Source organism: Protopterus annectens, chromosome 12.part0 (assembly GCF_019279795.1).
Source record: "Protopterus annectens isolate FY-2018-M chromosome 12.part0, PAN1.0, whole genome shotgun sequence".
Lineage (NCBI taxonomy): Eukaryota > Metazoa > Chordata > Ceratodontiformes > Protopteridae > Protopterus > Protopterus annectens.
In genome coordinates this window covers 466,989,645-467,016,419 of record NC_056746.1, presented here as the reverse complement: position 1 = coordinate 467,016,419, position 26,775 = coordinate 466,989,645, and the positions used below count along the sequence as shown (strand labels likewise).

The following is a 26,775-nucleotide window of genomic DNA, read 5'->3' as shown; positions in this document are numbered from 1 at the left end:
ACAATAGTAATAATCCCAGCAAAAAATGTCGTAAGCCTTTTTGCCATATTTTGGACTTGTACCTCTAACTATAAATAAATATATATATATATATATATATATATATATATATATATATATATATATATATATATATATATATATATATATATATATATATATATATATATATATATATATATATATATATATATATTAAGAGTAATCCGCTGTGGTGCAGCGGTAGCGTTGTTGCCTCACAGCAAGAGTTCTCCCCTTCGATTCTCAGCTGGAGGACCTTCTGTGTGGAGTCTACATGTCCTCCCAGCGGTTGAGTGGTGATCGAAAGACTTGCATGGAATGGGCATGCCTTCGTTGAAGGTTGGGCATCGAGCTGTCACCTCGGCACCCGTAAAAAATCTACTGCCAATCATTAGCGGACCAGAGTTCTGCTGTGGCGACCCCAAACCAGGAAAAGCCGAAAGAAAAAAAAAATATATATGTATATATATATATATATATATATATATATATATATATATATATTTATATATATATATATATATATATATATATATATATATATATATATATATATATATATATATATATATATATATATGGATCTACTTCAGAATGTCGACAGTCCAGAGGAATGCTGACTTTCATATGCCCGACACCATATGATCTACAGTCCAGTGCCAACATCCTGAAATAGAACCACCACCCACCTGGAAACACAGTAAAACTGCATTATGCAGGGGCTCAAGCCCCCCTGCACCCCCTGCTACTTAATTATTCTCACTCTGAGATTGCACTACAATGCAGGAAAGGGGAATCTCCCAGTCCCACACTGTAGTGAGATCTCCGCTGTCAGTCGTCGGCCTTTCAAACGTTCGAACATATGGTGTCAGCCATATGAGTTTCGAGCATTTGAAAGTTTGAACAACTGAAGGGGACCCATGTATATATATATATATATATATATATATATATATATATATATATATATTCATAGATAGATACTCATATATATATATATATATATATATATATATATATATATATATATATATATATATAGAGAGGAGCCAGAGAGAGAGGGATATATAATATAGATATATATATATATATATATGTATAGGTCTACTTCAAAACAATGACAGACCACATTACCGAAAATGAAATCACCAAGATTATATCGGCAAAACCTGACTTTCACAAACCACTAGAATGCTAAAGGATTTCAAAGGGTAAGTATCTGGTTGGCCACCATCTAACAATGGAACACACTGTACTACCTCAAACCTACCCAATTGGGGGCTGTGCCCCCACACCCCCCAACTAAATATACCAACTCCAGGATCACACTACACTGGGGAAAAGGGCAACTGTCCTCTTGTTGGCCACTTGGTTACTTACCTGACTTTGTGAATTCAAATGCCCTGGAGCAAATTTTCCATATCCTGACAAGAGAAACAAACATTTTAGATCTTAGTCCTCCCCAACATGTCAAACAGGTGCACTGCTGCAACTGTTAGACCCTCATTAGTTAAAACTGACCACAAATCAATCACATTTGAACTGACACTAACACCAGAACTCACAATGGGTGAAATCAGACTAAAAAAATTCACCAAGGCAAACTATTCCCTCCTAGGTGAAGGTATAAATGCATTCCATGCCCAACCCCAAGCTGCAAGTGGTAACTATGTTGAAGCTTTCAGTAAAGCCCTGTACAATCACTTCTTTAAGTGTATAAACTCAGCTGTACCAGATGGAATTAAAGCCAGAGCCCCAAGTAAAATCAAGCTGCCATGGTGGACTTCTAGCATTAACAAACTTTACAATAAATGCAAAAAGTTGCTATCCAAGAAAACAAAGACAAGAGCCCAACCATGGAAAAGCACCCTCTTCAGCCTTAACAGGCAAATAAAACAATTCATCAAATCTTCCAAGAGCTTCTTTGAGAGAAACCTAACAATTACTGCCAATGATAATCATAAGGCCTTTTATAGCTATGTACCTAACCTAAAGGGTTGGACCCAAGCATGTGCAGAGTTCGTGGCCAGCAATATTACACACACTGACCCCACAGAGTTAGCAAACCAGCTAGTTGATAGGTTTGTTGAAAAGTTCACTCCTTTATCCCCTCCTAACTTACAACATACCCTCCCCCAACCTTCCCCCTACCTTACATATCAGAAGAGCAGTTCCTCAAAGCACGGTCCAAGGCAAAGGACATGGCCTCTGTGGGACCTAATGACATCCCAGGCTGTCTTCTAAACAGGCTAAAACATGAAGTAGCATCACCACTAAGTGTTCTTTTCAATCATAGCCTAACCACTGGGTTTGCTCCTGCAGAATGGAAAACAGCTATAGTTATTTCCCTCCACAAAGATGGACTAACAACAGACCCAAGGAATTACAGACCCGTAAATATGACTAGCCTCATCTGTAAGGCCATGGAAAATATCCTTAAGGATCTCATAAATAAAGACATAAGTGATCTCCAAACCCTGGGCCCTATCCAATTTGGCTTTGTGAAGAGGAGATCCTGACTGTTAAATCTGGTGGATTTCTTTGAAAGTGTGACCAAGGCCATTGATAAGGGCAAATCTGTGCACACACCATACCTTGACTTGGCAAAAGCTTTTGACACAATCCCACATTCAGGCATTACTGATAAACCTAGCAAACTGAATGTAAACCCCTTCATTGTAAGATGGATTGTCAACTGGCTCACAAACTGGACACACACCATCAAAGTGGGAGACTTCACATCAGCCAGCAGACTTGTTACCAGTGGGCTGCCACAGTGGTCAGTGCTGGGCCCTCTACTGTTTGGTATATATTTCTCAGAAGTTCAGGTCAAAAGTAAAGGTTTGCTGCTGACTAAGTTTGCAGACGACTGCAACCTAGGTGCAATCATTGAATCCCCATATGGTGTCAGTATACTCCAGGAGGGTCCCACACAGACCAACGACTGGTGTATTAGTCACGGTCTCAAACTGAATGCATAGAAATGCATCCTCATTCCTTTCTGTACAAACAGTGTCCCTTCACACTCTCAAATCAATAATAATACCCTAAGTACCTATGAAGTGGTAAGGGACCTGGGATCACAGGTTGACTGTGACCTTACCTTCGACCACCACGTGCCTACCATTGTAAGAAAAGATTTCCATGTATCTCACTTGATTAATAAAGGCATCACCTTAAGAGCAAAATAAGTTATAACTCCCCCCCCATACTCAGCATTTATCCAGCCCATAATTGAGTATAACGCCCCATTCGGTATCTACCATACTAAGCATCTAAAACAGTTAGAGAGAGAGCTAAGAAGTTTCTAACAAAGAAGATCAAGGGTCTCCAGCATGTGCCTTACACAGACTGACTAAAATCCCTGTCACTATACTCTATATCGTATAGACTTCTTAGGGGAGACTTATGCCTGGCCTACAGGGCAACCCAAGACCCAAATCTAATCAACTTACTGCATATCCATAAAAATCAAATGGGTCCAGGGCTAACCTTTCCAGGGACTTAAATATAGCCTATTACTTAAACAGGACAGGCTGGAGGGACAGATTTATCTCCCAGCAACTGCCAAGTCTTTGGAACAGGCTACCAGTATATGTGAAACAGACCACCTCTATGACACTGTTCAACAGGAAGCTGGATGAGTTGATGGGGCACTGTAAATTCTTACCAGGGATAGTGCCCACAACCATCCTAGCATGGACAGTCATCACTAAATGCACTCTTGGGTATTGACAAGTACCTCTATGTTATTATATTAGGTTGAAATGGCCTAGTAATCTCCTATGATCCTATACAGTTTCAGCAGGTATGCCAGATATATGTTTGGAGAAACAAAATGTTTGAATGTGTGAAGATAAAAAGCATGAAGGATAAGGTGTAAATAATTTCCAAAGCTGTAGGGTCGGAAATCCAGGGTGTTGATGAAAACCAGGGTTGTGACACATTTAGCTCAGTAAGAAAACAGGTGGGAAGATCTGCTCAACAAAGGGTACTTGAGAAGAGGAGAGCAGAAAGTGAGGTATAGTAATACAGAAGGGTGGGTACTGTAGGAGCAAGGATTGGAAAGAACATCACTGGGATAAATCTAGAGTACCAAGGTCCAAAACAATAGTAGAAAGTGCAACTGTGAAAACCAAGAACCAGAAAAATAAATTACTCTGGGACCACAGGTAGGTCAGTAGGACTCTGTATAAAACAGTTTTATTCAACATTATATCCAGCATTTTTCCACACATAACTCCCATGCTGCCACATTGTCTGTAGTGGATAAATGTCAGCATTGAATACTTCCTCTGAGATACCATCAACAATGCCAATACTGCCCTTCACTTTCCATCTAAAACACTATGTACAAAGTGTTATCATTGGCTACTGCCATATTTTCTCCAGTGAGTATAAATACCACATTGTATCTTTGAAAAAATGTATAGACACAATATGCTATAACTGTAACCACACAACAGACTAAAATAAATAAATACACTAGTTAGGAAGGTTCTTGAAAAGTAAGTGTTTTGGATACATATGGTTGACAGTTTGTAAATATCTCGTAATTGTGTCTGCTACAAAGTTACTCATTTGCAGACTGTGAAGGCATTACTGGGTATTTGTGACACCAGGGAAATACTGCCAGTCCAGCTATCTGGAATTTTGCAAATAATTATATGTAACTTGAAAATATTAATATGATTTATATAGAAATGTGACAGTGCCAGCCCAGCTATCTGGAATTTTGTTAATAATCATATGTCATTTGTGAATATCAATATACAAATATAGGAGAACTATACGTGATGTGTATATTAAACTACTGGTGCAGAAGTGTGTGTTGAAGTATATGTTATGTACTGAGCTTCAAGAATGTAACCACAGTGTACCCTACTGGAACAGAACAGAGATGTATATAAACTATATACCTCTGCAAATGTATGTTTTAATACTAGAAGATGGAACATACAGAGTTAACTTACAAAACCTCAAGAAAATAAGTTGAAAAGTAAAGTGTTTTACATTTGTGGTAAATCTCAGAAAGCAGACACAATGTCTAGAGCTAGAGATTTTCCTATTGTCTTGAAACTGAAATAATTACTAGGTTTCAAATGTAAAGGTGTTTATTTTATGACTTCCATGTTCTGCAAACTTCTGAGATATGTACTTCTCATACAAAGATGTTAAAAATTATGTTAGTTTCTGTTAGCCTGGGAACTGAAGGCAGGTGACAAAGAGTAATATTATCCAGGCTAACCCTGCAGTAATGTGTATTATTAATTTAAGAACTATCTCAGAGAGTAAGGCAGGCATTTTGTATGTTATCTTGGACCTAGCAAGAACGTCCACTCATCTGTATTTGCCTTGCTCTGTAAGTAAGTTTTTAGGGGGCATAGCATATTTTAGATATAGAGAGGAATATAGTAAACATTAATTTAGATGGTTTCTGTATTTGTTTGAGACAGTCTTGCAATGTTGTTTTAAAATATTTCCTGTGATTCTGAGCACTGTAGTTACTGTGTTGTTTGTGTATTGTCTTGTTCTTTTATTATTTATTATTAAATATATTTAAACCTATCTTTGTGGCTGATACTTGTAAGACATATTTAAGCTCTTAGATTACTTGCATATGTATTTGGTGACACTGTATAGGCCATTCCTAAATAGCCTTGAAGGTCTTGGTCACACTTACCATTTGGATTAATAGTAACATTACACAGTAAGACTGGGCACCCTTTGGTAAGGGCCTTAAAAGTAGTTAAGTAGTGGCTGATGCCAGCTGGTACTACCATATAGTCTGGGCAGAAGGGGCCATAGCTAATAAACCTGTGCCAGTCTTTCCCAGGTGTGTGTTTGTGTTTGTGTATAAATCAAATCTGATTTGTGTATAAATCAAATCTCAAAGTGTATGTGTGTGCGTATGCTACTTGGGCAGGGACACGAAGCACGGGTTGGACAGAGATGCTGCTGGAGGTTTTGGCTTGGCCATTCAGCTGAGATCTCAGCCCTATAGATGTGCCAGTGGAGAGTCTTTTTTGGGATCTGGAGAAAGAGGGAGAAACCAGCCAGAGACTGACTGTGATCTCTGTGTGCTCTTAAGGAAATTGTACTTTACTGTGTGTGTACTTGTCATCCTCCCAATGTGTACATCCCTCACTGTTGCCAGTGGTGAGGATTGAGGCTTCTTGATTACTGGTCCAATGCAGGTGTATCACAGTGTTTTCTACAGGTGAGAGGCTGCAGTTTTAGATTTCATACACAGGAGATGACAAAGCGATTGGCATGGCCCAGTAAGGCAGCATGCTACTGGATTATGCATGATTCAAATATCATACACAAAAGAATTACAGATGCAGGAGTTGTAGGTTAGTGATCCAAAATGACTTGAGCATTTCCTGACAAAGAACATTTTTGGTTAGAACTTATTTCTAGTGTTATTTTTCAAAACCCTTTTGCTGCACTGATGTGTGTTGGATCCTGAAGGACTGATCAAATATTGCCAAATCAGAAGTTAAATGAAGAAGATCTGATCTAGTTAATGTCTTATGTAGGTATGGGGGTCAGACAGAAAAAAAAATGAAATTAGAAGAGGCTGAGAAAAGGCATAAAAATAAACCTTTGAACAAAGAAACAAGCAGAGAGAAACACAGACAACATAGGTTGCAGCAGTGTTTATAAACAAAAAAATCTTTTGAAAACCAAATTGTGTGACAAATTAAATTACAGTGTCTGTTAGTACACCCATACAAAGCATTAATGACTCAGAAACTTGGAACTATCTAAACATCAACATGCTAGACCATTGTTAAGGGGAAAATGTTCAGTTAAACTAGTGAAACTGAACTACAGATTTTAGGCAAAAGCAAATAATTACTCTTGTCTTTTATTCCATATTAGTGAATTAACTATAAGAAAAAACTAGCAAAGCTAGAGTTTTCACTGTGTGATACCTAAAACCTTCTGTGATAGAGGCTCATGGGATATATACAAATGATACTGAAAGACATCAAATGTTTCAGCCATATATCTTCTGAATGTCCATGATTTTCTACTTTTTCTTTTTAAGTCTTTGTGAATATATACAGGCCAATAAAGCCAAACCCTACTAGCTGTGGGCATGCATGTTTCAGCTTTCCTATTAGTAAGTCTACAACTACAGCCTCTCACCTGTAGAAAACAGTGCGACTCCAAAGCCAGCTTCATGCTACTCAAGTCAGAGGTGACAAACTTCATGACACCCATGCAGATGGGAACTGAAAGTTCGACTGCTGAATCCTACACTAAGGCACTGTATGAGCACATCCACTCATCCATGAATCATGCCATTCCAAATAGAACCAAGATGGTCTCCTCCAAAAAAAAGGAACCCAATTGGGTGGTCTCCTGCTATAAACAAACTATACAATAGAAGGCAGAAACTGTTGCAGAAAATAGGAAAATCCCAGGATGCAAAAAACTCCCTTACCAGCCTCAGTAAGAAGCTGAGATTCCTCATAAAATCCTCCAAAGCTAGTTACGAAAATAAAATTGCCAAGGATTCCAAGGACAACCACAAGGCATTCTATAGTTATGTCAATAATCTAAATGTCAATGCTCAGATCTGCTCTGAGCTACAACAGAATGGCATTAAATATACTGATCTCAAGGATATTGCCAATATCCTAGCAGATCGATTCAGTGCCAGCTTCACCTCCCTTTTACCCCCTAAAGGGCCCATCTCAATACCAAAAGATTGCAAAATTCCAGTAATCATGGCCACACTGGTAAAAATCACACTCTCCAAAGCTAAGAATACAGCATCCATGGGACCAGACAGCATCCCAGGCTGTGTACTATATGAACTATAAAATGAACTGGCACCTCACCTAAGTGTCATGTTTAATCATAGCCTCACCTCAGGCTTTGTGCCCAATGAGTGGTGCACAGCTACAGTTATACCACTCCACAAGAGGGGATCCACCTTGGATCCTGGGAACTATTGCCCCATCAGTCTGACAAGCCTGATCTGCAAAGCCATGGAATGCATTGTCATGGAACTTATAAACAAAGACATTGACAACCTTCAAACACTGGAGCCCACCCAGTTTGGTTTCGTAATGAGCCAATCTTGTCTCCTCAACCTGATTGACTTCTTCAAATCAGTCTCCAGAGCCATTGACAAGGGTAAGGTGGTCCACATAGTCTATCTGGTCCTTGCCAAGGCCTTCGACACCATCCCACACTGGAATCATAGATAAACTTACTAAGATGGGCATTAATCCATACATCACTCAATGGGTTGCCAACTGGCATACTGACAGAACCCACACTGTAAAAGTAGCTGACTCAAAATCCAGCTCCAGGCAAGTGACAAGCGGAGTACCTCAGGGTTCAGTCCTGTGATCGCTCTTGTTTGTCATCTACTTCTCTGAAGTACAGATCAGCACTAAGGGACTCTGGCTAACAACATTCGCAGATGACTGCAAACTGGGAGCCATTATTGAATCCCCAAATGATGTGTATATTCTATAAAAGGGCCTTACAGAAACAGATGCTTGGTGCCAGAACCATGGGCTCAACCTCAATGCCAAGAAGTTTATAGTTATCCCCTTTGGGAAAAACCTTGTACCCATGAATTACCACATATGTGGCAGTACACTAAACACTGATAGTGTGATAAAGCACTTAGGGACACAGGTGGAGAGTGGTCTCACCTTTGATAACCACATAGCCACAACAGTCAGGAAATCCTTCTATGTGGCACACCTCATTACTAAGGGCTTTTCATCCAGAAAAAAGGAGGTCATTGTTCCACTGTACTCATCCCTCATTAGAGCCATTATAGAGTACAATGCCCCATTTGGTATGTACCTCACAAGACATCTGCAACAACTGGAAAGGCCACAGAAATACCTAACTAAAAGAATCACAGGCCTAAAGCAGGTGCCCTATCCTGACCATCTAAAAAACCTCCAGCTATACTCTGTCACATATCGCCTACTCAGCAGCAATCTCTGCTTAACATGCAAGGCCATGTCAAACCAAGTGCTGTTGGACATGCTACACTTAAAGAAATCCCAATACCTCAGAGCCACATGCTCCAGAGATCTAAACCAGGTCATCACAATGAACAAAACATGCTGGAGGGATAGGTTCCTGACACAGAGACTCCCCATACTCTGGAATAGACTGCCCATACATGTCAAGCTGAGTGCCTTCTTGGCCCTCTTCAAAAGGAACCTTGGCAAGTGGATGGTAGATAGGAAATTCACCCTGAGGATCACGTCAGTCACCCTGCTAGACAGAGGACCAGGGAAGTAAATAATCTGGGAAGAAATAGCCAGGGAATTGTTATGGCTAGGCTTGTATAGGCCCAAGGACCAATAGCCTAGTACCAACCTATGAGCTCTTTATCACAGCATCAGGGTCTTAACATCCAGCTGATGTCCATTACCATTCAGGGGTCTGCAAATTATCCCAACTAACATCCAAAACAAAAAGGAAAAAGGCCACACAGACAAGCCTATTAGTAAAAACTATGAGAAAAACCTAGCAAAGCTAGTTTTCACTGTGTGATACTTTAAATCTTTCTTGATAGAGGCCCATGGGATATATATATATATATATATATACACATGACCCTTAAGGACATCAAGTGTTTCAGCTGTATGGCTTCTGAATGTTCATGACATTTTACTTTTTCTTTCATTTTTTTTTTTTCTGTGTGGCCTTTTTACTTTTTGATTTTGGACACTAGTTGGGCTATTTTACAAACACTTTAATGGTAATGGACTTCAGCTTGGTGTTAAGGCCCTGTGTTTCTGAAGTATAGCCATACAGTCTGCTTATGCTGTGTTGACAAGGTTATAAGAAGGCCAAAATAACCATGCCTGTAGCTAGTGGGGTTTGGTTTTATTGGCCTAAATGTATCCACAAAGATTTAAAGAAATCATGGATAATTATAAGCCATATAGCTGAAACACTTGATGTCCTTAAGGTCCATTTGATATATCCCATGGACCTCTAGCATAGGTTCATAGGTTCATAGGTAGATACTAGGCTAACAGCCCTAGGGCCTATAGAAACCTTGCCAAAAAGGTACCCTTGCTTTTGCCATCCAAGAAAATTATTTTCCTATGCCCCTGTCGAGCAGAGCCACAGAGGTGATCCCCGGGGTGAATTGCCTATTTCCCATTCAATCATCAAGGTTTTTCTTGAAGAGTGCTAATGAAGAGCTTTGTTTGATATAAATAGTTAGTTTGTTCCAGAGTATGGGAAGTCTCTGGGACAGGAATCTATCCCTCCAGCATGTTCTGTTTATTGCGGTGACAAGGTTTAGGTCCCTAGAGCATGTAGCTTGGATGGATTGGGATTTCTTTAAGTGGCGCATGTCCAACAGCTCTGGGTTTGACATAGCTTTGTATGTTAGGCAGAGATTGCCTCTGAGTAGGCAATATGCGATGAAGTAAAGCTGGAGTTTTTTAGACGGTCTGTGTAGGGCATCTGTTTGAGATCAGTAATCCTCTTTGTGAGGTATTTCTGTGGCCTTTCCATTTGTTGTAGATGTCTTGTGAGGTACATACCAAAAGGGGGATTGTACTTTATAATGATTCTAATGAGTGACGAGTAGAGGAGAACAATGACCTTTTTTTTCCTGGATGAGAAACCATTTGTGATGAGGTGTGCCACTTAGAAGGATTTCCTGACTGCTGTGGCGATGTGATTATCAAAGGAGAGACTACTGTCCACCTGTGTCCCAAAGTCTCTTATCACACTTTTGGTGTTAAGTAGACTACCACCTTTGTGGTAGCTCATTTTATTTTATTTTTATTTTATTTTACATTTGTTGACCGGGCATGTCCAACTGGATATATGTCCATTTTCAGCAGAGGCCCAGAGAGAAAAGCTCCAAAAGCATACTTTAATAACAGAGAAAAAAAAATGGGTACGGAGTTTTTACCAAAGGGGATCACAGTGCACTTTTTGGCATTGAGCTTGAGGCCATGGCTTTGACACCAGGCATCTGTCTCAGTGAGGCCCTTTTGTAGGATGTCCACATCATTAGGAGTTTCAATTATGGCTCTTAGTTAGCAGTTATCTGCAAACTTCATTAGCCAAAGACCTTCTGTGTTAGCCTGTACTTCATAAAAGTAGATACCAAACAGGAGAGGACCCAGGACTGAACCCTGTGGTACTCCACTTGTCACTGGTCTGAAGTCTAATTAGGAGTCTTCTACTTTCACAGTGTGGGTTTTGTCAGTGAGCCAGTGGGCAACCCATCTTGTGACATAGGGATTTATACCTAGTTTAGTGAGTTTATCTATAATTCCAGAGTGGGGGATGGTGTCAAAAGTCTTGGCGAGATCTGGATAGGCTGTGTGAACCACCTTACCCTCATCTACAGCTTTGGTGACTGCTTCAAAGAAGTCAGTCAGGTTTAGGAGACATGATCTGCCTTTTACAAACCCAAACTGGGTGGGGACCAGAGTTTGGAGATTACCAATGTCTTTGTTTATAAGTTCCATGATGATACTTTCCATGGCCTTGCAGACCAGGCTCATTAGGCTAACGGGGCAGTAGTTCCTGGAGTCCGTGGTGGCTCCCCATTTGTGGAGTGGGATAACTGCCACTGTGCACCATTTAGTGGACACAAAACCTGAGATGAGGCTATGATTGAACATGGTGCTTAGGTGGGGTGCCAGTTCATTCTATAGCTCATGTAGAATGCAGCCTTGAATGTTGTCATGTCCCATGGATGCTGTGTTCTTGGCTTTGGAGAGTGTTGTTTTTACCTGTGCAGCCATGATTACAGGAACTTTGCATTCTTCTGTTATAGAGATGGGCCCTTTAAGGGGTGAGGGGGGTAAAGTTAGCACTGAACCTATCTGCCAGGATGTTGGCAATATCAGTTGGTTCTGTATATTTAGTGCCATTGTGCTGTAACTCAGAGCAGATCTGAGTGTTGCCATTGAGAGTCTTGACATAGCGATACAATGCTTTATGGTTGTCTTTAGAATCAGTGGCGATTTTGTTTTCATAACTAGCTTTGGAGGATTTTATGAGAGATCTCAGCTTCTTACTGAGGCTGACCAGAGAGTTCTTCTAGTCATGTGATTTTACTCTTTTTTGCAACAGTGTCTTTCTTCTGTTATAGAGCTTGTTTATGGCAGGAGACGACCAGATTGGCATCCGTTTTTTGGAGGATAGCATCTTGGTTCTGTTAGGGATAGCACAATCCATGCACTCGTGTAAGTGCTTATAAAGTGCATTTGTGTAGGATTCAGCAGTCATACCTCTATTGTCCATCTGCATGAGTGTCTGTCTTAAGAAGTGTGAAGTTGGCGTAGGAGAATTTTTTTTACAGTGGTTTCCCTAATGTTGGGTGGGGATGTGATGTGAATGTCTAGGCTGAATAGCTTGTGGTTGGATCTGGCCAATGAGGAATTGACCTCTGGTGTGGAACACCGGTCGCTCATGTTGGTAATGACCAGGTCTAGGATATTGCTGCCCCCTGGTGCAAGTTCTTACTGTAGTTTTTGCTAATTGGTATGCCTGTGTGGCTTTTTTACTTTTTGGTTTCAGATATCAGTGAAATAACAAAATATATTTTCCTTACCATTCATAATATGTAGTAATATACATTCTCAATAATTTTCTATGTTGTAAACATATACTCTGACTATGATTTAGTTGTATTTGCCTTATTCTGAACACTATAACACAATCATTGGAAAAATCCCTGATGTTTTTCCATCCTGAAACATAATTTTATTTTTCTGCAATGCAAGCACCCTGATCATGTCCAAAGCCTATAGACTGTGGAACAACAAAGAGGAGAATATCACCTGGAAGTGAACTATAAATTCTTAAAACTGCAGTGAATGTATGGTATAAAGTAATAAAGCTCAGAAAGCATATGATATAATGCTTAACTTGTCTCCAATATGCATTTCTATTTTAAAGGATTGTACCCAAACAATGGGCATAAGAAAAGGGGTTGAACACTCAACAATTTGTAATTTGTGACATTTCATTTTCTTGCATGTTACAACTGATACTTACTGGGATGAAGAGCCAGTGTTTCAATTCAAACTCCATCCCATCTTTACATAATTGTTAGATTAAAATATAAATGTATTAATAACTCAAATATGTCTTTTTTCTCTTGTTTTATACAGCACTTGTTACCTTGACAGGAATTAGTGTCTACATAGCATATTCTGCAGCAGCGTTTAAAGAAGCTCTTTGTGTTTCTGGGAAAAAAATCCTTGAAGATATTGATATCAGGTTTGGCTGGTCGTTAGCTCTTGCGTGGATATCCTTCATTGCAGAAATACTTACAGGACTTACATTCCTATTGGCTGCAAGAATTGTGGGCCTGAAACGAAGACGTGAACAGACAATATAGTTGCAGCACTTTAACAGAAGCAGTGTATCATAATATAAATGAATGTATGTCGATGTTTATTTCTGTATAATATTTGTATTTTAATTGTACATATTATGTATGTAAAAATGAATCTGCATTTTCCTCTCTAGAATATTGACATGAAATATAAATGCTATTTTAAAGTTTATGAGAAACCAAAATGTCTAGTAAAAACTTTTTATGCAGTTTGGATTATGGTGCATATACACACTGTGTTCTGTACTTTTCTTGTTGCTGTTTGTATACCCATTGCTAAACTGAAGTTATAAACAGTGGGGTCATCAATAAATCATTCTTTCTAATTTTCAGTTACACTCTTCATACTTCTTAGCAAATATCCAGATATATTATAGCAACAGTCTCTGGTGTATTTAGGTAATTCTATGGTACAGTTGTTAGAATCTTGAGAGGTGTTTTTACTGGATGCATCCTCCAAAACAGTCTAAACTGTACATTTTAGTTTTTGTATATGGCTGAAATTTGGCAATGCAAAAATGTAAAAAAAAGTGTGCATATTGACTGTTTAAACCACTGCAGTTACTCGCGAGATCATTTTATAGTTACTAAAACACCGCAGAACACCAGCACATTTTGATGTGAATAAAAGATCCGTAATATATAGAACTGAGTGGAGAGTTCCTTGTTTCATAATGATGGTGCCTACAAGGCTAGTTAAAGTGAAATAATAGGTGCATCAACAATGGTACATTTTCAAAATGTAATCTTCATTTTCTTTTAGGACCACTTTTTCGTCTTCATCTTAGTATCATATAAAAAAAATAAAATGTTCAACACCTGAAACTACTTAACAGAAATCCATGACAGGTCTTTATAACCTAATTATTTGTTATCTTCTCTTATCACATAGTGGTATTGTTTGCAATCCTTGTCCCGGTTGTAAAATGTTGATAAATGGAGCCCACAGGCCTTGTACATTTGGTCAGAGTTTATATTCTGAATGTTCTGTGTTGTGACTGCCTCATTGCCATCTGTGGGAATCCAGAATAGTCCACCTTTCTGCACTAACCAGGTACTAGTCCCTTGTATGTTAGGTTTTCAGAATAATGCTATTTGGATACTATATATAATATAACTAGCATTAATACTTACGAAACCTGTGGCACCAGTTGAATTTCCCTTTATTGCCTGGATTGAACTGAGGCCCAGAAATAAAATTATTTGGTATAATGAAAACATAACTTAGTTCATTAAATGAAAAAGGTATCACCTTACTCAAAGTTAAAAAACAGAGGAACAGTCCCAGAACTTGTGATCCATCATTGGAATAAGGGAGCTATATGCAGAGAAATTAGAGACCATTAAGGTTCCTTTTTCAGGTTCAGCTATAATTGTGTTGTTGATTGTTATAGTTACCCCTGCCCCCAGAGTTATTCTTGTCAATACATAGACTAGCACTTCCGCATAACTTTTCTAGCCAGCCTGATTGAGATGGGTATCTTGAGACAGTGTAAGAATTGTCTTATGCTGTCTGATCTATCTACTGATCTATTACCACAACAGCATAACACAGTGTGTGACAGATGTACATATGTAATATTCTTGGAGGCAAAATCTCACATACACAGTAAACTCAAGACATGAAAATCATCAGCAGTACATCACACATCATATCTCCTTAAGACCATCACAATGCACGTAATCCATCATATACTGAGGTTCTAAAGATTAACTTGCCTAAACCTCAAAGGCCTCCAAAACACAACACAGACACAAAGCACACACAGCATATTAAGCCTACTTAATTACATAGTACAGTCCCAATGTTACAAATGCTGAGTCTGTAAGATATGCATTGACCCAACCAAACAGTCTTGTTATAGGTGACTCCAGTGTTAGACATACAGATATACCTCATACCTAGCTGAGCAAAGAAAGTGTGATGGTTATTTGCCTATCTGGTGTCAGGATCCATGCATGCACTCAAGTACTTGAACAGCAAGTACCAGTATGACTCTGATATAGACCTGTTGCTCCAGTGTATTGACAAAGTCCAGAAATTTCTGTGCTTGTGCACTAGTGGTGGTATAGGTTTCCCAATTTATAGCTGGATAGTTTAGATCTCCTAGGAAAATTGTGCTGGGTTTAATAGTGATTGAATGATACTAATCCCTGTAGATAGGTGTTGTGGCTTTCTTTTGTCATGAAAGGAGTTCTATAGCTAGCTAATATATAATACTGGAGTGTTCAGATGGCTATTTGGACACGGAGAAGCTCTAATGCATCATGCTGGTTTACCAGCCTAGGTGAGAGTCTCTTCTGGATATAGAAAGAAACACCACCTTTTTCCCCTCATGCACAGTAGCTAGTCTAAATGTGTGGAAGATATTATAGCCCTGCCCATCCTGAGTGTTCCCCACTATCTTAAACCATGTCTCAGTCAGTACACATATGTCAATGTCTTCCAAGGTGAAAAGGGCTTGCAGGGAGTGAAGTTTCTTGTTCAGGCTCCTAGCATTTATCAGTAACACCTTCATATTTTCCTTTGCTTGTTTCATTTTGTTGGTAGGTTTATCATGTTGGCATTATCTGAAAAAAGGCAGTAAAGGGGTGGACACTGTCTTTGCCAATAATTAAAAATTGCAGACCATCCCTGACAAAGCAATGTGGTCTGTCAATCATATCCTCCAAGGCTGACAAATATTGGACCCCCTTTGAATGACACCATAAACAAAGCCAGTTATTGAAGTTAATTTTATTTTTTTGCTCATATTACAGCAGTATCCTTTGAAAAGGCAGAATAGTGCTCAATGCTAGGTTAATACCTACATTGGATACAGTCTGAGAGCTCCATCATATTTCTCTTCATACAGTCCACTGAGGTATGTCTCAGTCATAGACTCGTATTTTAATTGTACATATTATGTATGTAAAAATGAATCTGCATTTTCCTCTCTAGAATATTGACATGAAATATAAATGCTATTTTAAAGTTTATGAGAAACCAAAATGTCTAGTAAAAACTTTTTATGCAGTTTGGATTATGGTGCATATACACACTGTGTTCTGTACTTTTCTTGTTGCTGTTTGTATACCCATTGCTAAACTGAAGTTATAAACAGTGGGGTCATCAATAAATCATTCTTTCTAATTTTCAGTTACACTCTTCATACTTCTTATCAAATATCCAGATATATTATAGCAACAGTCTCTGGTGTATTTAGGAAATTCTATGGTACAGTTGTTAGAATCTTGAGAGGTGTTTTTACTGGATGCATCCTCCAAAACAGTCTAAACTGTACATTTTAGTTTTTGTATATGGCTGAAATTTGGCAATGCAAAAATGTAAAAAAAAAGTGTGCATATTGACTGTTTAAACCACTGCAGTTACTAGCAAGATAATTTTATAGTTATTAAAACACCACAGAACACCAGCACATTTTGATGTGAATAAAAGATCCGTAATATATAGAACTGAGTGGAGAGTTCCTTGTTTCATAATGATGGTGCCTACAAGGTTAATTAAAGTGAAATAATAGGTGAATCAACAATGGTACATTTTCAACATGTAATCTTCATTTTCTTTTAGGACCACTTTTTTGTCTTCATCTTAGTATCATATAAAAAAATAAAATGTTCCAACACCTGAAACTACTTAACAGAAGTCCATGACAGGTCTTTATAACCTAATTATTTGTTATCTTCTCTTATCACATAGTGGTATTGTTTGCAATCCTTGTCCCGGTTGTAAAACGTTGATAAATGGAGCCCGCAGGCCTTGTACATTTGGTCAGAGTTTATATTCTGAATGTTCTGTGTTGTGACTGCCTCATTGCCATCTGTGGGAATCCAGAATAGTCCACCTTTCTGCACTAACCAGGTACTAGTCCCTTGTATGTTAGGTTTTCAGAATAATGCTATTTGGATACTATATATAATATAACTAGCATTAATACTTATGAAACGTGTGGCACCAGTTGAATTTCCCTTTATTGCCTGGATTGAATTGAGGCCCAGAAATAAAATTATTTGGTATAATGAAAACATAACTTAGTTCATTAAATGAAAAAGGTATCACCTTACTCAAAGTTAAAAAACAGAGGAACAGTCCCAGAACTTGTGATCCATCACTGGAATAAGGGAGCTATATGCAGAGACATTAGAGACCATTGAGGTTCCTTTTTCAGGTTCAGCTATAATTGTGTTGTTGATTGTTATAGTTACCCCTGCCCCCAGAGTTATTCTTGTCAATACATGGACTAGCACTTCCGCATAACTTTTCTAGCCAGCCTGATTGAGATGGGTATCTTGAGACAGTGTAAGAATTTGCTGTCTGATCTATCTACTGATCTATTACCACAACAGCATAACACAGTGTGTGACAGATGTACATATGTAATATTCTTGGAGGCAAAATCTCACACACACAGTAAACTCAAGACATGAAAATCATCAGCAGTACATCACACATCTTATCTCCTTAAGACCATCACAATGCACGTAATCCATCATATACTGAGGTTCTAAAGATTAACTTGCCTAAACCTCAAAGGCCTCCAAAACACAACACAGACACAAAGCACACACAGCATATTAAGCCTACTTAATTACAAAGTACAGTCCCAATGTTACAAATGCTGAGTCTGTAAGATATGCATTGACCCAACCAAACAGTCTTGTTATAGTTGACTCCAGTGTTAGACATACAGATATACCTCATACCTGGCTGAGCAAAGAAAGTGTGATGGTTATTTGCCTATCTGGTGTCAGGATCCATGCATGCACTCAAGTACTTGAACAGCAAGTACCAGTATGACTCTGATATAGACCTGTTGTTCCAGTGTATTTGTATTGACAAAGTCTAGAAATCTCTGTGCTTGTGCACTAGTGGTGGTATAAGTTTCCCAATTTATAGCTAGATAGTTTAGATCTCCTAGGAAAATTGTGCTGGGTTTAATAGTGATTGAATGATACTAATCCCTGTAGATAGGTGTTGTGGCTTTCTTTTGTCATGAATGGAGTTCTATAGCTAGCTAATATATAATACTGGACTGTTCAGATGGCTATTTGGACACGGAGAAGCTCTAATGCATCATGCTGGTTTACCAGCGTAGGTGTGAGTCTCTTCTGGATATAGAAAGAAACAGCACCTTTTTCCCCTCATGCACAGTAGCTAGTCTAAATGTGTGGAAGATATTATAGCCCTGCCCATCCTGAGTGTTCCCCACTATCTTAAACCATGTCTCAGTCAGTACACATATGTCAATGTCTTCCAAGGTGAAAAGGGCTTGCAGGGAGTGAAGTTTCTTGTTCAGGCTCCTAGCATTTATCAGTAACACCTTCATATTTTCCTTTGCTTGTTTCATTTTGTTGGTAGATTTATCATGTTGGCATTATCTGAAAAAAGGCAGTAAAGGGGTGGACACTGTCTTTGCCAATAATCAAAAATTGCAGACCATCCCTGACAAAGCAATGTGGTCTGTCAATCCTTACCAGACACCTGCAGCAACTGGAAAGACCCCAAAAGTACCTCACCAAGAGGATCAAAGGTCTCAAACAGATGCCATATGCTGCCCGGTTAAAGAAACTCCAGCTCTACTCAGTGGCATACCGCCTGCTCAGAGGCGATCTGTGCTTGACGTATAAAGCCATGTCCAACCCGGAATTAATGGACATGCTGCACCTCAGAAAATCCAAATCCCATTGTGCTACGCGCTCGAGACTTGAACCTCAGCACTGAAATAAATAGGACATGCTGGAGGGACAGCTTCATAACCCAGAGGCTCCCTTCACTGGAATAAAATCCCAGTCCAGGTTCGGCAGAGTCCCTCATCGACTCTCTTCAAGAGGAATCTTGATGAGTGGATGGGAGATCGTAGATTTACTCCTAGTATCACTTCTGTGTCACTATTAGACAGATGCACAGTATACTAACCTCGAAAAAGGGCATAGCAAAATTCATTTTAAAATGGGTGGCGAAAGCCAAACACACTCTGGCTAGGCTTGTAAATGCCCTAGGGCAGATAGCCTAGTATGAACCTATGAACCTATGAGCTACAGTCATTTGCCTGCATGAAGGAGAACCTTCCATAGATTCATAAGTCTGACCAGCCTCATATGCAAAGCCATGGAAAGACTTATCATGGAATTAATCAAGCACAACATAGGGAACCTCCAAACACTGGACCTGTCTCCATTTAGATTTGTCAAGGACAAATCATACTTACTCAATCTGGTGGACTTTTTTTGAAAAGGTCGCCAAGGCAATAGATAAAGGCAAAATGGTACACACCATGTACCTTGAACTGGCCAGAGTTTTTGATAAAATTCCCCACTCAGACATTCTAGGTGAGCTAAAAAAACTGGGAATAAACCCCTGTGTTATCTGCTGGATTGTCAAATCACAGATAGGATGTAGATAATCAAAACAGGGGAAGTTAATTGCACCAGGAGACCAGTCACCAGTGGAATCCCTAAGGGTTCAGCGCTGGAACATCTCCTGTTTGACATCTACTTTTCTGATGTAAAAGGTAATACCAAAGGGCTCTGGTTGACTAAGTTTGCAGAAGACTGCAAGCTAGGAGCTGTCATTGAATCCCCAAATGACTTTGCCATCTTGCAGGAAGGTTTGTCTCAAAAAATAACTAATACCAAAATCATGGAGTAAAATCAGTTGCCACAAAATGCATTATTGCATATTTTGAGGAGTGATCTACCATGCTAACAATATACCCCTAAGAGGTGACCCATTTGTTTGGGACTTGGGAACTTATGTGCTCACTGACTTAACTTTTGACCAACATGTGTCTATTGTTGAAAGAAAGGACATCTATATTGCAGTTTATAAAAAAGGGATTGTGTCTAGATCTAGGGATGTTATTGTCCCCCTTTACTCAACCCTCATTAGGCCAGTCATTAAATATAATACCCCTTTTGGCAAGTATCTGTCCAGATACATGCAACAACTGTAGTGTCCTCAGAGATACCTTACTAAAGGATACAAATCCTAAACAACATGTCCTTCATGGATCGACTTAAAGTCCTGTCACTATACTCAGTATCATACAGAATGCTAAGAGGTGACCTGTGTCTGGCATACAAGGCTTCCTCAAACTCATTACTGATGGATTTACTACATATCAGCAAGTCAAATGGCATCAGACATACTTAGTCTAGACATCTAACCATCTTCTGTAACATCAACAGAATGGTTTGGAGGGACAGGTGTTTCACTCAAACTCCCCATCCATATAGAACAAAGTTCATCCTTGTCCATATTCAAGCACAACTTAGATGAATGGACTGGAAACAAAAAAAGTTACCACAGCCCCTTTACTATTAATGGACAGAGGCAGCTCCAAAATGCTTTATTGCAGGCATGGGTCCCCTCAAATATTTATGGTATGATCCAAGGTATTCTCATTAGGGATAATATATAATTAACTATTATGGGATGGGTAATGATAATCTATAACCAAATGGGATAGGTTTACTTTGAGAACAAAAAGTGAAGTTTGTTAGGCTTAAAATGGCCTGTAAGAGCAGCTAGCCTAGTACTTACCTATGAACTTATGAACTTGTTTGTATGATGAAGGGTTGGCCTGCCTAATAGACTGGAATTGTCTTAAAAGTTCTGTTAAACTCAGAGCAATTTGGTCTATAAAAGCCATGGAAAGTTCAGAGGTAAGTCCATCAGGGCCTGAAGCTTTCCCTTTCGAGAAATCCTCTGTTGTCCTACAAACGTCTTTCTACTTAATCAGGGCTATTAGGATTTTGTTGTCTTGGGGAGCTACTCTGAGCTGGTGGCCACTCCAAAAATTCATGCAGGGTGTCTTCATAGCCACTTTGTATGAGGAACTTAGAGCAGAATACCTAATAATGTCTGTGGAATGTTTCTCCAGTCCCCTCTGCCAGTGCTGTCATTTCTTCCTCAGTAGTTCTACAAATCACAGCAGTAGTGTTTTGCTTACCTCTAACCTTGACATGATAGGCCAGAGTTTTCCAAGTCCTGTTTCTTTCCATCCATGGTCTGGACGTTGCCCTCTCCAAATACAGATACAATTTCCTCAGTATAGCCAAACTTAAAAGTCTTAATCAATCTTCATATGATTTCAAGCCCTTTACTTAAAATTACCTTTTTTTAAAGTTTATCTATAACTCTTTGACACACCACTCCTCACTCTTAACCTCCTTTTCAAAGTTCAGCTTTATCTAACCTCTGACCATATAAACAGAGACTCAAGATCTAGCATAAGGGGTTCCACCAGATCATTAATTAAAGGCTTCCCAGGGTGTTTATCCTAAGATCATTTGCTGTACTGTGATGTTCTGAATTTGGGGATTGAAGTAGGGATCCCTTAGGATTAATGGATCTGTACCCTGTCTTTCCTACTCTCAACTCAAAAGGTAACCCTCAGTGTGCTTGTCTCAGGGTTTGAGGAGTGGACCACTATAATACAAGCCTTCTCAACTTGACTAATTATGGCCAAAGAAGTAAAAAAATAGCCATCATTCTTGCTATCATATTGACAGTTACCTGCCGGGAGAAGACATAAAAGTGGGGTTTTAGTCTTGGTCTTCTGGGTGCATGGCTCACCATACATCAGACAACCCTCTGTGGGAGTGAGCTTCCATCATAAACATCTGCTCCTACAATGCCATTAATAACTCAGTAGTGGTCTGTATCACACTGAAACTGGTACAGCGTTATTAAAGTGCCCATCAATTACAATGGTACTTTCATGTTCTACTAATTCTACTAATGCCCCAAATATGTCAGCAACAAACTTAGACACATTTGTACCGGCCCATACACAGACCACAGCATTAACTTACTGATTAGAGCTTCAAAAACCCCAGTCACCCTGTGTCTGTCCTTATAAGAAGCATTCTTCATTTGCATCCATCTCAAGACTGTATCTCTGCTTTGCTGTAAATTCAGCCTGTATAGTACTTCATCTTTCCCGCTGTGTGTAGCAGTCCAAAATTTCTTTTATCTGCTTTGCACTACTGACATAACATCACATCTGCTTTTACTTTGTGTTTGTCCAGACTTTCACTGCCTCCTTTTTAGTCATACTACAGATGCTAATAGAACAGATAGTAACCATATCTTACAGTGTCCAACCAAGAAATAGGCAAGCAAAGCAGAATAATTTCAACAATAAGACAGCAAGAAACAATATTTTACATCAAATGCTTATTAAGAAGGTGCCTGTACTGTGTAGTATGACTATGCATGTCTCAGTAGCTGTACAAACAGAAAATTAATATAATCAAACAAAAATCTCTCATGAACAGATATTCATGATGTGTGTAATTTCATGAGCCAGGAAATCTGCACACACCAAGTTGCTTTCTGGTTTAGTGAAAATGTGAGCCACCAATTACCGGCTTAGCAATTGCACTCAAGCAATACCCAGCACTCCAATTTATTCAGAGATTTTGGTTGCTGCATGAACTTGGCATTGCATTTCTGCAGCCACTGATTCTTTAGACTTGGTTTCCCCTAAATGTCTATCTCTGCCACCAGGTTATATGGTTCAGCTCTTCATCTACAGCTTGGAATCGGTGGTCTGTTAGCAAGTCTGCAGGATACATTTGCTTCTCAGAGGAATTTTTTGACAGTGGTGGATGTCATGTCTAATTATTAATTAATTAATGTAATGATTATGCCTAATCATGGCATAGAATCAGTAATAGTAGAATCTGAGAGAGATGCACTGACCCTGTCTGGCTGAGACTGTTTTTAGTTTCTCAGAACCTACAGTCCTTAGAATGCTCAAATGGTTTGTCTACTGTAGGTGAGTGTCCTGGTTATTCTTCTCTTCTCTGGCTTCCTCAGACATGCCATAATCATAAATGTTGTTTGGCAAAATAGCAGTGCTTTCTCAGCTTTGCATGTGTCCAGCGCAATCTTCTGGAACAACTTCACATGACAATGCATATAGTAAAAAGGGTTTACCCTCTTTTGGTGTTTTTAGAATACATACCTTATCAGATTCGCTAAATACCCTGAAGATTATTTGCTTAGAAGAGGTGTTGGCATTCTTGGGAGGTCATAATGCCTAATGAGCTCTTTCAGTAAAGAATGGATGTTAGGGGTTGAAATTTAAAGTCTCTACAATGGTGCAACATAAGACAAATGTAACCATTTTTTCTACCCTTCTTTTACTCCTACTGGTCACCTATTGTCTCAACATGTATGATTTTCCAGATAAATTATTTTGCCATGGAATTTGTGTAGTTGACTGTCATTATCAGTGACCACACATACACATTCCTGTGGCTTGGATGCTTGAAGTTTCAGACAATATTCTAACAATGCATTCCTGGTAATACATGAGTCCAGTGCCACAGTGATTTCTACCTTTTCATTTTTATAGGTATAGTATTATCTAATGTTTCACCACAAGGGAAGTTAGCTTGCCTAGATTATGAAAGATGTTTACATTTCCTTGAATGCTAGTCTGTTTAATTCCTGCCATTCTTGTAAATTGTTGGTTTCTTCACTCACTGCCAGGAAAATAGGCCCAGTTTCACTCAGCATATTGTCTATCTATCTTGTAACAGAAGAAGCTGAGAAAACTACATGAAAAGATATACACTTTGATGCCTGTTTTGTGCCTTGTGCAACAAAGAGATGCCAAGAGAAGCTTCTCTCTGCTGTCCCCTCCCCATGACAACCTAGTCATCATTCCCTATTATGAACATTCATTGTTCCTCTCCCATATAACATCTGAGGACACTGAGAGAGGCAATTAGATTGTGAGATCTTTACAATTTTCCAGCAAGAATCAGGTGGTATTTTGCTTAATTTATATCTCCCCTTCCTTAGGCAACCTGAAGTACAATCTCCTGCAACAGACACTGCAGTACAGACCCACTTGTTTATTTGTTTGTTTGTTTGCTTATTTATCCTTTACTGAATGAGTTAATCCCACTCATCATAGCACTCGAATGCCCAAATTTTTTCAGAATGTCCAGGTTTTTTACTCAAATTTTTGGTCCGTTTCTCATAACATTGTAGTTTTATGGAAAATCACTGAGGTCTGAAGTCAGACAATAATGGCAGATTTTTGATTTTCAGACATAATGTCCTTCAGAAAATACATGTTAATGCAAAACGTGTTATTCAATTAACTTGTTAAGTTTATAAGAGCAATAGTTAAAAAGTGTAATTTTTAGGTCTTTGTCCCACCATTATTTGTGGCTTTGTATAGATTTCTTGGTCTAAGAGGTTGAGAGGTATGTCACTAGGCTGCTGGCCTCTTTTCAAGAAAAGCCCAAGTTGGTATTTATACTGACTTGGGAAAATCTGGCAAAATCGCTGGGGAAATTCCTCTACACTTTTTGATAAGTGTTATGGAACATTTACATCTGCCTGACATGGCACAAACTCAGGCAGCCATAGCATTTGTTTAACATCTAAAATCTTTTATGCTGCACTACTGTCAGCAATGGAAGGTGAATCCAGTCACCTGAATGGTGGAGGAATAGGACTTAACGCCTTCTCATTGTCCAGTACCTAAGGTGGGTTCACTGCCTGTTAAGAAAGTGAGATTAGCAACTTCTGAAGTCATCCCTAAAATCCAGCAGTTACAGCACTTCAAGTGTATCCCTCACTGGTAAGATCAGACCATAAACTAATCTCACTGGATATTCACATCCCGACCCCACCCCCTGCCCAGAAAACCACAGTGAAAAACTTCTCTAAAGCAAATTTCACACTCCTCAAAACCGAGGTGGAATCCTTCAAAACCCCCGGGCCTGTGGTAAATACAGTCCAGACCGCAGAATCCTTTATAAATGCATTCTATGAACACCTTCAGGAATGCATGGATCATGCGATCCCAAATAAAATCAAGACCCAATCCTCCAAAGGCAGACGTCCTGTCTGGTGGACCCCAGCCATAAACAAACTATACAATAGAAGGAGGAAGCTACTAAATGATAGAGCAAAATCCCAAAAAGGGAAGGCAATACTGATCAGTATTAGCAAAAAACTATGGGCACTCATAAAATTGTCTAAGGCCAGCTTCGAGAGAAAAATTACACAGGACACTAAGGATAATCACAAGGCTTTCTTTAGTTATGTTAGGAACCTGGGTGGTAATTCCCAGATATGCTCAGAATTAGTCCAAAATGACAAAAATACACTGAACCCACAGACATTGCCAACATCCTAGCTGACAGGTTCAGCGCAAACTTCTCCCCCCCCCACCAAAAGGGCAAATATCTATCCCAGCAGAGTGCTGCCCCCCTGACATCTCAGATGCTCAGGTAAGAGCCACCCTCTCCAAAGCAAAAAACACAGCATCAATGGGACCAGGCGGTGTCCTGGGCTGCATCCTACATGAACTCCAAGAAGAGCTAAACCCAAACATAAAACTACTGTTCAATCTCAGCCTTACTACAGGATATGTGCCCAAAGAGTGGCGTACAGCAACAGTGGTCCCTCTCCATAAAGGTGGTGCCTCAACGGATCCTGGAAACTATCGCCCCATAAGCCTGACTAGCTTGGTCTGCAAAGCTATGGAAAGGATCATCATGGACCTCATAAATAAAGATATTGGGGACCTACAGACACTGGATCCTACCCAGTTTGGCTTTGTTAAGGGCAGATCCTGCCTCTTAAACCTGGTTGATTTCTTTGAAACAGTCACCAAGGCCATTGACGAGGGGAAGGTGGTCCACACAGCCTACCTGGACCTCGCAAAAGCCTTCGATACAATACCCCACTCGGGCATTATAGATAAGCTCACCAGCTTAAATATAAACCCCTATGTCACTAGATGGATTGCAAACTGGCTCAAGGACAGAACCCACATGGTTAGAATTGCTGGAACCTTGTCAGACTCCAAACCAGTTACAAGTGGTGTCCCACAAGGCTCAGTCCTGGGACCTCTCTTGTTCGGTATATATTTCTCGGAGGTACAGGCCAACACGGAAGGACTGTGGCTGACCAAGTTCGCAGATGACTGCAAACTGGGCGCCATAATCGACTCTCCAGCTGACACAAGCATCCTCCAAAGGGCCTCATAGAAACAGACAACTGGTGCCAGAGCCATGGCCTCAAGCTAAATGCCAAAAGTGTATAGTCATCCCTTTGGCAAAACAAAGTGCCCACAAATTACCACATAGGTGGTAATCCATTAAGTACAGAAGAAGTAATTAGGGACCTGGGGACCCAAGTTGATAGCAATCTCTCATTTGACAACCACATGGCCAAAGTGGTTAGAAAAACATTTTATATAGCCCACCTAATCATGAAGGGATTCACATCTAGATCAGGAGAGGTCATCGTGCCTCTTTACTCATCCCTCATCAGGCCCATAATTGAGTACAATGCCCCTTTTGGGATGTACCTTACCAGACACCTGCAGCAACTGGAAATA

The 26,775-nt window shown here is 39.5% G+C and overlaps 1 protein-coding gene across 1 annotated transcript in view; it reads left to right on the top strand.

Moving 5' to 3' along the window:
- TMEM114 (transmembrane protein 114) overlaps window positions 1-13,728 on the top strand; it is a 1,025,745-nt gene extending 1,012,017 nt beyond the window's left edge. The window contains exon 4 of the mRNA XM_044089565.1: window positions 13,170-13,728. Coding sequence (XP_043945500.1) covers window positions 13,170-13,399 — 230 coding nt within the window. The 3' untranslated portion in view covers window positions 13,400-13,728. The remainder of the gene's footprint in view (window positions 1-13,169) is intronic.
- Window positions 13,729-26,775: the final 13,047 nt, after the last annotated feature.